This window comes from Spinacia oleracea, chromosome 4, assembly GCF_020520425.1.
Source record: "Spinacia oleracea cultivar Varoflay chromosome 4, BTI_SOV_V1, whole genome shotgun sequence".
NCBI lineage: Eukaryota > Viridiplantae > Streptophyta > Magnoliopsida > Caryophyllales > Amaranthaceae > Spinacia > Spinacia oleracea.
In genome coordinates, this window is record NC_079490.1 from 5113155 (window position 1) to 5129310 (window position 16156).

The 16156-nt window shown below is 44.4% G+C and overlaps 1 protein-coding gene across 1 annotated transcript; it reads left to right on the forward strand.

The window, feature by feature from the left end:
* The first annotated feature begins 10597 nt into the window (after positions 1–10597).
* On the forward strand, positions 10598–11709 carry LOC130459513 (uncharacterized). Its single transcript, XM_056826935.1, has 2 exons — positions 10598–10732; positions 10822–11709. Exons 1-2 carry the CDS (start codon positions 10601–10603, stop codon positions 11620–11622), a joined length of 933 nt encoding a protein of 310 aa, XP_056682913.1. The 5' UTR covers positions 10598–10600; the 3' UTR covers positions 11623–11709.
* Positions 11710–16156: the final 4447 nt, after the last annotated feature.

Genomic DNA, 16156 nt, shown 5'->3' on the forward strand with positions numbered 1-16156 from the left:
CTTTCAATACTATCAACGGCTGATACATCATCATTATCATTATTGGGGTGATCATGGGTTGCGTGTTCACACAACTCAGCATAATTACCTACAAAAGAGCAAGATTCTCGTGAACAATTCCTAGATTTTGAGTTCATATAATTCCGAATGTCCTCTTCCACTACTCTCTCCTCTAATACATCTCCCCTACATAGAGGGCATCTTAACATGCTATTTTCTTCAACTGATTGCGAATTTATCGGCTTCTTTAGTTTCCGGAGTTGTTCGAGGCAATTTGAGAGCGGGTAACTTGTATCGCAGATGTAAGGTCTGCAACCATTAGCGTGTGAACAACATATTAGAATAACTGCATTATGAGGATGTTCTAAGCAAACAGGACACACTGCCCCATCCCCTTCATCTGTTGCATCCACCATGGATATCTTTCTTTTCGCACAAATCAAAATTTAGGGTTTGTGAAAAATTGATTTATTGTTATTGAGATATACATGGCAAATTATAAATGTAAAGAGAGTCCTTGTTGAGTAACGCATAAACATATACTCCGTGTTAAAAGACAACGCACGTACGGCTCTAAGAGTTTAGGAAATAATAGGATTCCTAAAGCTAATCACATCTATATACTTGCCATAAAACTCATCTACGAATATTTCCTAAATACTATCATACTATAATGTCTACTAAATAGTAAAAAGATGTTTACCTTTTAACCTAGGTCGTGTTATTATGGTTTTTTTTTTTATAAATTGATTTTATCAAGGTTTTTCAATGGTTATAATAAAAATGTAGCCACGTAGCTTTGAATCTCAACCCTTCAATTTTTTAGATTAATCTTATTCATCGGATTATTTGACCGTAATATTTTTAAAAGTTCTTTTTTTAAAAAACAATATTAATTAATTGTATTTTAGTATTTTATATGATGAGACCGTTTCTCATTAAAACCATTCAAGCTCTTTCGAACTCGAAGTCTGCTGATAATCAGATTCATCATGTTATAGCGGATATTGTATCCTTGACATCCTCCCTAGACTATGTAGTGTGTGTTAAAGTTGGGTAGGGCAGTCGTAACCCCAACCCATACCCTTGCGACCAACGCAAGAAGAGCATGATTGTGTGATTGTTTGTTTTTGTGCTATCAAAAAAAAAAAAAAACAACCGTCAAGGAAACAACTTGTCTACTACGACTCCCTCCGTCCCTTAATATTTTTCCCGTTCACCATTTTACGCGGTTATTAAGAAAAGGAGAACATTACATGCAGAGTCAGGCAGAAAATTCAGGATTTGGGTGGGTCCGAACCCAAGTTTGTTCTGAATGGTACATGGAATGATTTTTGGAGTAAAAATAAACTTGAAGTTAATAACAAAATTCATGTTTGGATCTTCCAATTTCAAGTTATTCCTGATTCCTCTACTGCTCAGAAATATGGTTTTGCAATAACTAAGAATGATGCATAGTGCATAGTTGAATACTTTATACAGTACTAGTTTATCATACATGATACAATTCAATGATAGTAATCATATTACTGCTGCTAAACCAACATAAGTTGGTGGAGTTGGTGGGGAACTCACCTTGTGACTTGGAGGTCACAAGTTTAATACTTTTTGGGGGGTTTTTTGTACCTAGCTTTTTTGTTTTCATTAGTTGACCTATTTCATTATTGTTAACAAATTCTTTGTTTATTAAATACTTATCTGTACTGGTTTCTATATCAATTTTGCTTCATATTTTCTCCATCTTACTTTGTACTTGTTTCTGCAGTTTATGGATATTTTGACTTGAGCTAAGTTGGGAGTACTCCCTCCGTCCCGGAATACTCGACCCGGTTTTGTTAAGTTCAGTTAGTCATAGTCAACTAGCTGTTAGTTGAATCCTACATAGTAGGCTTAGTTGCTGAGAATAATGGCAGAATATTAGGAGTTTGTTTTGGAGTTTTAGTTTGGGTTTGTTCCTAGTTTTGTGGTAGTTAGTTGTCAGCAAGTTCTATATAAGGAGCATGCTAGTGTACTGTTTTAGACGTATTGAGTGAGCAATTCAATTTCCCTTTTCTTCTCTATATTCTTCATCTTTAACAGATTAACAGTGGTATCAGAGCTTGGTTACTGAGAAGAGTGAGTTTGAGCGTCCACAAAAATTCTGAACAATTGTATTGCAGACTGTAGTAGCAGTCCTTTTTCATGGCATCTGAGAATTTCGTTCAGGCTGCAATCCCTCGGTTTGATGGTCATTATGATCATTGGAGCATGTTGATGGAGAATTTCCTAAGATCAAAGGAATTCTGGGCTGTAGTAGTCTCTGGCGTAGCAGAACCAGCCAATACAGAGCGGCTGACAGATGCACAAAAATCTCAATTTGAAGCCTTGAAGTTGAAGGATCTCAAGGCCAAGAACTATCTATTTCAGGCTATAGACAGATCAATCTTGGAGACCATTCTTTGCAAAGATTCCTCCAAAGATATTTGGGATGCCATGAAAAGGAAGTACCAAGGAAACGCAAGATCAAAGCGGGTGATGTTGCAGGGACTTCGTGAGGATTTTGATGGTCTGCGTATGAAGAAAGGAGAATCAGTTGATGATTTCTTTTCAAGGATGATGACAATCGTCAACAAGATGCGGGTCCATGGAGAAAAGAAGGATGATGCCATGGTCGTAGACAAGATTCTTCGATCCCTCACAAAAGATTTCAACTTTATTGTCTGCTCCATTGAGGAATCAAAGGATCTGGATGAACTCTCAATTGATGAATTACAGAATTCATTGCGAGTTCATGAGCGGAAGCTAGGCAGACAAGATGACGAGGAGCAGGCCTTACAAGTAACAACCAATATTAGTTCGTCATCTAATAATGACAATCAAAGTACAGGCAGAAGCTACAAGGGACGCAATAATCAAGGGAAATGGAGAGGTCGAGGAGGACATCAGTCATGGAGAAATAAATCAAGGTCAGTAGACAAGTCCAAAATTCAATGCCATAGATGTCATTACTTTGGACATTATAAGAATGAGTGTCGAACTAACTTGAATGGTCGAGGAGGCGAAAACTCCAATTATGTTGAAACTGAAGAGAAATCAGAAGAGATCTAGCTCTTTACTGATGGTGTCTCAAGAAAAGGAAGATACTCCAAAGAGCATGTGGTATCTAGATACTGGTTGCAGCAACCACATGTGTGGAGAAAGGAAGGCATTCTCCAAGTTAGATGAATCTTACCGTACGTGATGCTGTCAAGTTTGGTGACAACACAAGCGTGAATGTCATGGGGAAAGGAAAGGTAACAGTCCAAACCGAAAGAAACTCAACCCACACTATTTCTAATGTTCTTTATGTGCCTGTTTTGAAGAAGAATTTGCTGAGTGTGGGTCAACTCCAAGAAAAGGGGTATGAGATTTGCATAAAGAATGGAGCATGTACGATACGAGATGAAAAGTTGGCCTTGATAGCCAACGTGAAGATGACTGCAAACAGAATGTTTCCACTCTACCTTCAGAATGTGAGTCACTTGTGTCTCTCAGCAAAATTGAAGGATAAAGCGTGGCTCTGGCACCTCCGGTATGGGCACTTAAGCTTTGGTGGTTTGAAGACATTGGTGCAGAAAGATATGGTGAGTGGCCTCCCTTCAATAACAATCCCATCTGAAGTGTGTGAAGACTGTGTAGTTGGCAAACAACATAGAGCCCCATTTCCGAAAGGAAAAGTTCGCAGGGCAACGAGAGTGCTTGAAGTGGTGCATTCTGATCTTTGTGGGCCAATAAATCCCACATCCAAGGGAGGTAAACGATACTTTATTACCTTTATTGATGACTTAAGTAGGAAGGCATGGGTATATTTCTTGCAGGATAAATCTGAAGCCTTTACAGCTTTCAAAAATTACAAAGCATTGGTTGAGAAAGAAACAGGGAGTTATATCTCTGTGCTTCGCACTGATCGGGGAGGTGAATATAACTCACAGGAATTTAAGAATTTTTGTGAGGAGCATGGTGTCAAACGACAGCTCACAGCAGCCTACACACCTCAACAAAATGATGTATGTGAAAGGAAGAATCGCACGATAATGAATATGGTGCGTAGTCTCTTGGTGATGAGTGGAGTACCTAAGAGTTTCTGGCCCGAGGCAGTGAATTGGAGCATTCATGTTCTGAATAGAAGCCCCACTTTTTCTGTTCAGAACATGACTCCTGAAGAAGCTTGGAGCGGACGAAGGCCTGATGTTGATCACTTCAGAGTTTTCGGAAGCATAGCATATGCTCATGTTCCAGATCAAAGAAGAAAAAAGTTAGACCACAAAGGAGAAAAATGCATCTTTCTTGGTGTTAGTGGTCAATCGAAAGCCTACAAGTTATATAATCCTATCACTAAGAAGATGCTCACCAGTCGAGATGTTGTCTTTGATGAAGAAAACTTTTGGTCGTGGAAGAACACAGGTAATGTTAAGCAAATTCCAGTGCATCTTGACAGTGAAAAGGATGCTGCAACAATTCAACCCCAACAAGAAGTAGTTACTCCTACTGAAAATCAGCCTGCAAGTCCCATTATTACAGTTGCAACTCCCAGCAACGATGATCAGCAACAAGGAGCACCTGGAAGCGCTCGATTAAGAAGGCGGCCAAGATGGATGTCAGACTTTGAGGTACAACTACCTGGTCATGATGATTCAGATGATATCCTCACGCATTTTGCTTTGTTCTCAGATTGTGATCCCACAAGCTATGAAGATGCTGCCAGAGAACAAAAGTGGCAAAATGCTATGAATGAGGAAATAACATCCATTGAGAGAAATAATACATGGGAGCTGGTTGATCTTCCGGAAGGACAGAAGTCCATTGGTGTGAAATGGGTGTACAAGACAAAGCTGAAAGAGAATGGAGATGTGCAAAAATACAAGGCCCGTCTTGTAGCTAAAGGATACAAGCAAGATTTCGGGATTGATTACACAGAAGTGTTTGCTCCAGTTGCTAGACATGATACAATTCGGTTGGTTGTTGCATTGGCAGCTTGTAACTCATGGCCCATCTTCCAGTTAGATGTGAAGTCAGCATTTTTGCATGGAGAACTATAAGAAGAGGTATTTATTGATCAACCTCCTGGTTATGTGAATCCTGGTAGTGAACACAAGGTTTACAAATTAAAAAAGGCCCTATACGGACTGAAACAAGCACCAAGAGCTTGGTACAGCCGTATAGATGCTTATTTTTTAAGGGAGGGATTTAAAAGATGCCCATATGAGCATACACTTTACACCAAAATTGACAATGGTGGAAAGATGATTATGGTATGCTTATATGTGGATGATTTGATTTATACTGGAAATGATAGAGCCATGTTTGAAAATTTTAAGATATCGATGATGAATGAATTTGATATGACTGATCTTGGGATGATGCATTATTTTCTTGGGATAGAAGTGGTTCAATCTGCCACTGAAATCTTTTTGTGTCAGAAGAAGTATCTGCTGGAGGTGCTGGACAGGTTTGGTATGACCAATAGTAACCCTGTCACAACTCCAACAGAACGGAGTATAAAGCTTGTGAAGGATCCTTCAGGAGACGAGGTTAATAGTACTTTGTACAAGCAGATAGTAGGAAGCTTGATGTACTTGACAGCAACTCGTCCTGATATAATGCATGCTGTGAGTATGATTAGCAGGTACATGGAAAGCCCAAAAGAGATTCATCTCTTAGCTGCAAAGAGAATTCTTCGTTACCTACGGGGGACTACAGACTTTGGGCTTTTCTACAGCAAAGGTGGAAAATCAGAGTTGGTTGGATTTTGTGATAGTGATTATGCTGGAGACTTGGATGGCAGAAGAAGTACTACTGGATATGCTTTCATGCTGGGTTCTGCAGCTGTTTCGTGGTGTTCAAAGAAGCAGCCTATAGTCACTTTATCAACCACTGAAGCGGAATTTGTAGCAGCAGCAACCTGTGCAAGTCAGGCACTTTGGTTAAGAAATCTTCTTGAAGAGCTTCAGTTCAAGCAGGAGTATTCTACTCAATTATTTTGTGACAACAGTTCAGCTATTAAGCTCTCAAGGAATCCAGTGTTTCATGGAAAATGCAAGCACATCGATGTTAGATATCACTTCTTACGTGATCTCTCTAAAGATGGAATCATTGATCTAGTTTTCTGCAGGAGTGCTGATCAAGTTGCTGATGTGTTCACAAAGTCTCTCAAACTGGACAGCTTTGTGAAGTTCAGAAGGCTACTTGGAGTCTGCACCATGAAGAATCCTGTTTGATAAAAGGCTTTATTTATGTAATTAAACTGATCCTTTGCAAAGTTCAGTTTAAGGGAGGGTATGTTAAGTTCAGTTAGTCATAGTCAACTAGCTGTTAGTTGAATCCTACATAGTAGGATTAGTTGCTGAGAATAATGGCAGAATATTAGGAGTTTGTTTTGGAGTTTTAGTTTGGGTTTGTTCCTAGTTTTGTGGTAGTTAGTTGTCAGCAAGTTCTATATAAGGAGCATGCTAGTGTACTGTTTTAGACGTATTGAGTGAGCAATTCAATTTCCCTTTTCTTCTCTATATTCTTCATCTTTAACAGATTAACAGGTTTGACCGGCACAGAGTGTAAGGGACTTGAATTGACTTATTTAATTTAATAGGTAGTAGTTGATAGTGGGATATTATTTTAATGTAGTTAGTGGGAGGTGGGTTAAGAGGTGCGGTTGGGGGAGAGTAGGGGTTGAATTTTTAATTATTTTTTGTATGGAGTAGGGGGTAGGTGGGTTAATAGGGGTGGAGTGAGAAATAATATAATATTGTTAGAATATTTCCATTTTTAGAAACAGGTCAAGTATTAAGGGACGGCCCGATAAGGTAAACATGTCAAGTATTCCGGGACGGAGGGAGTAAATAATAGAAGTAGAATTTATGGTTGTGAGATTATGTCATTGGATATTCTACTGGTAATAATGCTGATTGGAAATTAGCGCATCACTGTCAATGTTATGCTAGTCTTTTTACCAGTTGATGGCTTCGAAGGTGACTGATAATAACTGTATTAGAATAATTATGTTGTAATGTAACTCACTTTTCTTTGAGCAATATCAAGAAAGGTTGTTTCTCTTGATAAATTAAATTAGTGTTCTTAATTAGGATAAATAAATTCACAGTAGTAATAGTAACAAATAACCCTGAAACTCTAGCTCCATCTTAATTATTCACATCAATCACAAAATTAAGTATTTGTCATTGTCTTTGATGCATGAAACTCTAGGAAACTCTGATGAACTTTCAGAGATAATATAAAGTCTAATTGATGTTTCTTCTTAGTAATCTCTAGTTGTTTTTTTTGGTTAAAAAGAATGACCTTACTGAATCAACACCTTTCACCGGTGTTCCGGTGTTGTAAAGATGGAAACAATGGGCTTCGAATGAAGGCCCTTTTGTATGTGTTGAAGATCTTGCTTGTTTGAATGAGTGGAGTCCGAATTCACCTGCACAAGAGCAAAGTCACTAGCCTCGGGGGTGTTTCCGAGGAAAGCCCCTCCGATGCCTAAGTAAGAATGATGCTCGGATTCTAGAGAGAAGTTCTCTAGAAGAGTGGTCTTAAGGCGGTAAATTGGACGTACCTTGAGGTGTGAGCCTTGGCGGCCTATTTATAGTGTTTGCATAATAAATGCCCATAGGTCATTTATTGCTATTGGGCCTTGGGCCTTAATGGATGGCTGAATAGCCACTGGTAGGTTCGATGTTGTTGTTTAGAGCCATTGGGCTTTGGACTTAGTGGCCCAATTGAGAGTCAATTGGGAGCCCAAACAACATGCCCCCCAGACCCGGTCCATTTAGAATTAAATGGGTGGGTTTCCAGCTGTCAGAAGTCCGAAAGTTCCCTCTCTTTTTTGAAAAGGGATGATTTGCATTGATGACAAGTGTTGGGAGTTGTATTGTGTCGTGGCGATCGTGGGTTGAGGAAGTTGATGCGCCCCTTTTCTTTTCTATAAATACGGGGTGCGTTGCTCTTTTCGAACTTTTTACTCCTTCTTTCAAACCCATTCTCTCTCTAAATTTCGGCGATCGCAGTGCAATTTGTTTCTTCAGATCTACGAAATTCGGCCAACTTTAGACTTCGGGAACTTGTGTTGTTCGTTTTATCGGCGAATTCCGCTTCGGAAAAAGGTAATTTGTTTCTGAATTCTCCTTTTTTCTTCGTTTTTCCTTCTACCCCTCAATCTCAACCCTAGACCGAGAATTCGCGGTCATGGCAAAGAATAGGGGCAAGAGCAAGTTCGTCGTTGGCTCCTCTAGTGAGAGGGAGAACGTGCCTTCGGGAAGGTTACCGAAAACTTCGAGGGGTCGGCCTTCGGAGAGGCCAGTGGAGAGGCGTTCGACTGGTTGGGATGCTTCAAAAGATGATGTTGTTGGCGGGTCTAGCGTGTCTGAACGCGCAACTTCTGGTAAGAAAACTGGCTCTTCGGGTGTGCGCCGCTCTTACCCTGAGTTTCCAGTTCATTGGACTGAAGCTGATCCGCAGGGCAAGTATGCCCCGATTCTGCATGAGACCACTAAGATCGATGGTCCCTTGGAAAAATCGGTCAGTGGTGACTGGTTGGTGGAGGCGAAGCTGGGGCATTACCATCGGAGGGCCGAAGAGTTATACGGAATCCAGCACGCCTTGGGGTACTGGTGCGAGCTTCCCGACCAGGAGCGTCCTCGGGTGACTCATCCGCCGAGGGGGTTCATCTCTGTGTATACTCATCATTTGGAGAACGGTCTCCGCTTTCCTTTGGATCCCTTCGTTTCCGAGCTCCTGGTGTCGTACAACATCAGTTTGGCCCAGCTTACCCCCAAATCTATGAGGCACATCATCGGATTTAGATGGGTGTGCGATTTTATTAACTTTCCATGTTCTGTTGCCGTGTTTCGGGATCTGCACGATCTGTCTTTCAACCACGCTTCCAAGGGGGATGGGTATGGTTGGTGGACCATCATCAACAAAAGATCCCGAAGGAAGGGGGAGCCGAACTACATTACGACCTACCCTTACCTCAGCTCTGATCATAATTGGAAGACGGAGTGGTTGTTCGTTCGTGTGCCGACAGATCCGAAGCATCCACATTTTTACCGCCCTCCGAAGTGGTTTGTGACTCCTGATCCTGATATGCGAAGCGTGGCTGCTCCGGATCGGAACCATCACCACTACGTGGATCTCCTCCAGTGGTTTTTGGCTCGGGAGGACAACTACAAATTGCCGTCCAACTGGCTCCCGAACCTCAACTATATCTTGCGGGAGGACATTCTTGCTGTTGCCGGTCTCAGCAGGATTTTTGACAGGGGTAGGTGTCTTTCGGCTGGGACCGTGCTTTAGTAAGTTTGTCCTCCTCCTTTTTGGTCTCGTTTTATTGACTTTGTTTTGTGCTTTGTTTCTGCAGAGTACGGCTTTAGCTGCGTTGATCCTGTGGTCTTGGGTATTTCTTTGGATCTGAAGACCATTCACGACTCGGCCCCTGATTATAAGTTCGGGAAGGAGAATCCTCGTAATCCTCGCTTGAAGGATTACGTGCTGTCTCCGTCGGGTGTCGCTCGGATATCTGAAGTTCGAGCTGATCCGTGGGATTCTGCCTCTTCTCCCGAAGCTGTTCCAGTGAAAGTCGTGCTCCCTGATTTGAGGACAACCTCGGATCCGGTGAGTGTTTCTATATCTCGAAGTCTTTTGTTTGTCTTTCTTTCTGGTTGGCCGTCGGCTAACGTCTTGGTCCTGGACCATCTTTTTAGGGTCCTGGGACTGACGCTGTGCCGCGTGCCGTTCCTTCGGTTTCATCTCCGGCTCGGATAGATATCTCTTTATCTAGGAACCGGGTACTTCGCGATTTTTCTTTATTCCTTCCTTTGTCTTCTTTTACATTTATTGACCCTTGGTTTCCTCTGTTTAGGATCAGCGCAAAAGGAAGGGCAGCACTCTTTTGAGGCCTTCTGCGCATCCGAAGAAGGCGAAAGCTTCTCAGTCTTCGGAGAAGGTATTTGTTCTGACTTAGAGCTTTTTGTGGTCCGTTCTCTCTTTTTCTGAAACTGACCTTTGAGCGTTTGCCCTGTAGGAAGTGGTTTCGGAAGTCATGCCTCCTCCCAAAAATCTCCTTCACTTCATGCCCTTGCCAGGGCAGAAGTTGAAGAGTGTGGTGGTTGCGGAACCGCCTCCCGTGGACCAACCGTTGGCTGAGGAAGATACCATCCCCTCTCCGCTGAAGCCGCCTGCTGCTTTAGGGATCGAGATCCAGGATATAACCAAGGTGATGGAGGCAATTGAAGCCGACCTTGTTCCTGGCTCGGATGTCCCTATTGTGGCCGAGCAGAAGGAAGAATCTGCTGACGTTTCTCTCGAAAGGGAGAAAAGTCCAGATAAGGAGATGGTGGATCTCACCGAAGCTCACATAGAGGTTCCCGAAGCTGAGAAGGAGGTCCCTTCTGCTGAGGAGGAGCAAACCAAGCAGGGTCTGACGAGGAAGAGGCGCCACTCGACCTTGGGCTCTACTTCGACCTCGGCCCTGGATAGACTGATCCACGCTGACCCTTGCTCGGATGTTCCGCTGAAACGGATCCCCGAGGAGGTAAGGGAGGCGATGGCTCGCTATGCTAGAGCTCCGGTTTTGGGGGAGAACCCCATGGCTCACGTGGGATCTTTGGTGGGTCCCGAAGCTGCACGGGAGAATCTTCTTCGGGCCAACCCGCAGTGGAGGGTTCCTGGAGCTGAGGAGAGGAACCCAGCTATGATGGCCCAATATTATCTGAATGAGGTAAGTGTTGGAAATTTTGTTTTGAGTTCCGTTTTTGGTTTGTTGTTTTCTTCTTTCCTCATCTTTTCTCGTCTTTTCTTCTTTCCCAGGCTGTTTTCTGGTCCTCGTTCGCTTCCGAGTGTAGCTCGGTTGAGGAGAGGCAACTGAGGAGGTATCAGGAGGCTTATGCTCGTGATATCCCTGTCTTGGACCAGAAGGCTGGGCGGCTCATGGCCGAGATGGTGGAGATCAAGCAACTGTACCTTCAGTACAGTCGTGAGGCTAGGGAAGCGGCGGAACAGATCGGGGCCGAAGTTGGGAAGCTCACTTTCCAGGTTGAAGAGGATGCTGAAAAGATAGCTTCCTTCGACAGGGAGAGGAGAGAAATGGCTGCCAAGTTTGCGAGCGAACTTGAAGAAAAAGACAGTCTTCTCAAGGAGATGACGTCTAAATTTGAGGCGGCCATTAAGCAGAGCCAGGAAGCGGAGGCGAGGCTTCAGCAGTTTATCAAGCACCGGGAGATTGTTCAGAATCAAGCTGACAAGGTGCCCGTTCTCCAGCTGAAGATCCGAGAGAAGGATGCTGCCATTCGGAAGTTGGAGCAAGAGAGAGTTGACCTCTACACTGCTGATCAGTGTAGGGAGCAATACTGGAATGGCATCCTGGGTGCTCGGCGGATGTTCGCGAAGCATATGCCTCATTTCCCTTGGAATGAGAAGGTTCCGCTCTGGATGAGGGCCCAGGATCACTTGGTGGAGTGCCAGGCCGATCGAGACGAAGCTGAAGCTGAACGCCAAGCTGCTCTTGCAGAGGCTCGGGCCCAGAAGGCGGCTTCCGAAGGTGATACTACTGCTGGGGGTTCTTCGAAGGATGCTCCTCTGGGGGATGCTCCTGAGACTCCCAAGAGTTAGGGATTCGGGCAGTCGTCTTCTTCAGAGTCGGTCGGTTCCAGTTGAGGACTTCCGAACATGTGCTTGCCTTTCCCCCTTTTGCCTCGGCGCTGCGTTGTACTCATTTCTTTTTGTTTTCTTTAGTACTTCGGTAGGCCGGTATTGTCTGTTGATGGCTGCCGATTTTAACTGTTTCATTTTGTTTTCAATTTTTGAGGTTTTCAATGTATTTGTACTCTCCCCAAATATTGAATAAAAAATGAATGTTTGTTACTTGGCTGCTTCTTTTCAACTTGTTCTTTCGCAATTTTAGGTCTTTAAATCCGTAGATTTCTCGAGCTCCTCTTTCTGTAGACTTGCTAAAAACCTTTTGATCTTGCGAGCTCTTTAAATCCGTAGATCTGTTAAGAGACTTTTTAACTTTTGCGAGTTCTTCAAATCCGTAGATCTGCTAAGAGACTCTTTGACTTTGTGAGTTCTTCAAATCCGTAGATCTGCTAAGAGACTCTTTAGTTTTGCGAGTTCTTCAAATCCGTAGATCTGCTAAGAGACTCTTTAGTTTTGCGAGTTCTTCAAATCCGTAGATCTGCTAAGAGACTCTTTAGTTTTGCGAGTTCTTCAAATCCGTAGATCTGCTAAGAGACTCTTTAGTTTCCAGACTCTTCAAATCCGTCGATCTGCTCAGAGGTTTGGATTGTTCTTCCGATCTCTTGTGGTTCGGAAACCTGGGCAAGAGATCGCTAGTCTGCCTCTTTAGTTATGCCTTCGGCGATCCGTGGATCTGAGCCGGAGTTTTATAACTTGATTCGAGCGACTGTTTGTTGCGAACAAATTTTATTAGGGTACCGCGAATCCGAGGATTCTGGACGATTCCCTGAAGTGTATGATTTGGTCATTTCTTGCATTTTATCAAGGAATGGGCAAAGTCAATCCTGTTTTTAGTCTCGGATTGATCAGATCCGAGGCTGCATGTATATATAAAGGGACAATAAATATAGAGATAAGTTTAATGAAACTCATGGTGCCAATGGCTTTCCTCTTCTCATTAAACAACTTACTTGGTTTACAGACAGAGATCATACAAAATATTTCTTGAGAACATCGGTATTCCAATGGTTCTTCAAAATTGTTCCATCTAACTGTTTCAGCATATACGTGCCTGGCCTTTTTTCGGAATGGATGATGTATGGTCTTTCCCAAGTGGCTGAGAGTTTGCCATGGATCCGTCCTTTCTGAACCGAGGCGGCGTTTCTGAGTACTAGATCACCGACTTTTAGGGGTCTGGCGTTGACTCTTCGGTTGTAATGCTTGTTGACCCTCTGCAAATAGGCTGCGTTGAGTGTCCTTGCATCGTTCCGAGCTTCGTCCAGTAGATCGAGAGCTTCGGATAGAAGTTGGTTGTTGCTTTCTCCTTGGAGCCCATCATACCTGTTGTATGCCTGGATCCTCAGGCTTTCTGTTCCGATTTCCACAGGAATTACAGCTTCGGATCCGTATACAAGGTGGAACGGTGTTTGCCCGGTAGCTTCTTTCTCAGTGGTCCGAAGGGACCATAGCGTTCCGGGTAGCTCTTCTAACCATTTGTTTTTGTCATCCTCGACTCTTTTCTTGAGTGCATTGAGGATGAGTTTGTTAGCAGCTTCGGCTTGCCCGTTGCTTTGTGGGTGACAGACTGCCGAGTACGCTAGGTGTATGCCGAACTGTTTGCACCACTTTTGCAACGGGGTGTTGTCGAACTGTTTCCCGTGGTCGAAGACCATCAGTCTTGGTATGCCGAACCTTGTGATGATGTTCTGCCATATGAACTTGCGGACCTGAGGTTCGGTGATGGAGGAGACAGCTTCGGCTTCGATCCATTTGCTAAAATAGTCGACTCCTACAATCAACCACTTCTTCTGGTTCGTCGCTGAGGGGAAGGGACCAATGATGTCTAACCCCCACTGTGCGAATGGTAATGGATACAGCGTTGATTGTAGGGTTTGAGCTGGTTGATGGATGGCTGGTGCGAACTTTTGGCATTTCTCGCATTTCCTTGCCATCTGCTTTGCCTCGGAAACCATAGTGGGCCACCAGTACCCAGCCCGAAGGGCTTTATGTGCCAATGTCCTGCCTCCGATGTGGTTTCCGCATATCCCGAGGTGGATTTCCCTTAGGATGTAGTCAGCGTCTGTTGGACCCACACATTTTAGCAGCGGAGCGGAGAATGATTTCCTCATGAGCTCTCCTTCGGCGCTGATGATGAACCACTTGTTGAATCTTTTCAGTTTTCTTGCCTGCAGCCTATCCTCGGGAAGTTCTCCCCTTTCTTTGTATGCAACTACTGCGTCCATCCAGCTGGGTTCGGTACGTAAGCTGCATACTGTGGTGGGTAGCAAGTCAATGCTTCTCTCTTGGTGAACTTCCACGTGGACCGACCTGTTTAGGTCGATGAGTGTTGAGCTTGCGAGTTTTGACAGTGCATCTGCTTGCGTGTTTTGTCCTCGGGGAATGAGAATGACTTCAAAGGATCTTAACTTTGACGTTAAGGACTTGATTTTTGCTAAGTAAGCTGTCATGCTGGGCCATTTGGCCTCATACTCCCCTCGGATCTGGTTGGCTACAAGCTGGGAATCAGTTTTGAGGCAAACATGCTCGGCCTCCAGGGATAAACAAAGCTCTATCCCTGCGATTGCGGCCTCATATTCGGCCTCGTTGTTAGTTGCTTTGAAGCCGAACTTCAATGCATACTCTATGCTTTTCCCCGTCGGGGGGATTAGTACAACTCCTGCTCCTGAGCCGTTTATTGTGGAAGATCCGTCAGTGAAGACCTCCCAAGTGCTTTTCGTATCATTCAGCATTTCCTGGTATGAGCACTCGGCCAAGAAGTCTGCCAATGCTTGTGCTTTGATTGCTGTCCTCGGCTGATATTTGATGCCGAACTCTGATAGTTCGAAAGCCCAGGCAGCCAATCTTCCTGACCTCTCTATTTTGTCGAGTACTTTTTCGAGCGGTTGGTCAGTTAGCACTGTGATCTGGTGGGAGTCGAAGTATGGCCTCAGTTTTCGTGCAGCTACCACTACTGCATATGCGACTTTCTCGATGAGTGGGTACCGGGTTTCGGCCCCTGTAAGTGTTCGGCTGGTGAAGTAGATTGGCTGTTGCTTCTTTTCTTCTTCCCGAAGAAGCACTGCGCTGACGGTTCCAGGGCTAACTGCGACATATAGGTACAGGGTTTCCCCCTCCTTTGGTCTGGCCAGTGTCGGCAGTTGAGCTAGGTGGGCTCTGAGTTGCTGAAAAGCTTCTTTTTGCTCCTGTTCCCATATCAGTTCGGGATCCACTTTCCTCGGGACCCCCTTTTTCTTGACTGGTTCTGCTTCTCCTCCGGGAAGGTTCTTTGGTTTCAGTGCTTTGAAGAAGGGGGCTCCCTTGTCCGAGGCTTTTGATATGAACCTTGTTAGTGCGGCTAACCTGCCGGTTAGCCTCTGCACATCTCTCTTGGTCTTCGGCTCGGGTAAATCCAATGCCGCTTGGACTTTGTCCGGGTTCGCATCAATTCCTCTTTCGCTCACCATGAATCCGAGGAATTTCCCTGACTTCACCCCGAAGACGCATTTTTTTGGGTTCAGCTTCATGCTGTATTTCCTCAGATTTCCGAAGGTCTCTGCCAAGTCTTTGACGTGGTCTTCCTCCTTGATGCTTTTTACGATGGAGTCATCCACATAGACCTCCACATTCCTCCCTTTCTGGTCGGCGAAGACGTGATCAACTAGCCTCTGGTAGGTGGCTCCGGCATTTTTCAAGCCGAAAGGCATCATTTTATAGTTGAACACTCCTGCGCTTGTGATGAACGCTGTCTTTGCTCTGTCATCGGGGTGCATGAATACTTGGTGGTAGCCTGAAAAGGCATCCATGAAGCTGAGCAGTGCATGGCCGCTGGTGGAGTCAACCAATTGATCTATCCTTGGCAGGGGATAACAGTCTTTGGGGCAGGCTCGGTTCAGGTCTGTGAAATCCACGCACATTCGCCAGGAGCCGTTCGCTTTTTTGACCATCACCACGTTGGCCAGCCATTTCGGATACATGCCTGGTTCAATGAATCCGGCCTCCTGCAACTTTTTCACCTCCTCGGCGATGGCTTTGTTTTTCTCCGAGGAGTAGTTCCTCTTTTTTTGCTTGACTGGTCGAGCTTCAGCGTTGACGTCCAGCTTGTGACAAATCAGCTTCGGATTTATCCCTGGCATATCTGCTGCTGACCATGCAAAGATGTCTTTATGATCCCTGAGTAATCGGATCAAATCGATTCGGAGCCCCGAGCTTAAGCCCTTGCCTATTCGGACGCTCCTGTCTGAATCCTCTTCGAGGAAGATATCCTCCATTTCTTGATCTGGTTCGGGAGATAGGGTTTCGGGGCGGGCATCAACTTCTGCGGGAGACAAGCTGCTCGTGCTTGCTCTTCTCCTTTTTGCCTCGCTTTCCTCTCCCGTAGCTCCCTTTTCTTCTTCGGGGTCGTCCCCTAGTTTGGGCTTTCGGACAGCAGTGTGGCAGGTTCTTCTCGCCACTTCTTGATCACCTCTGA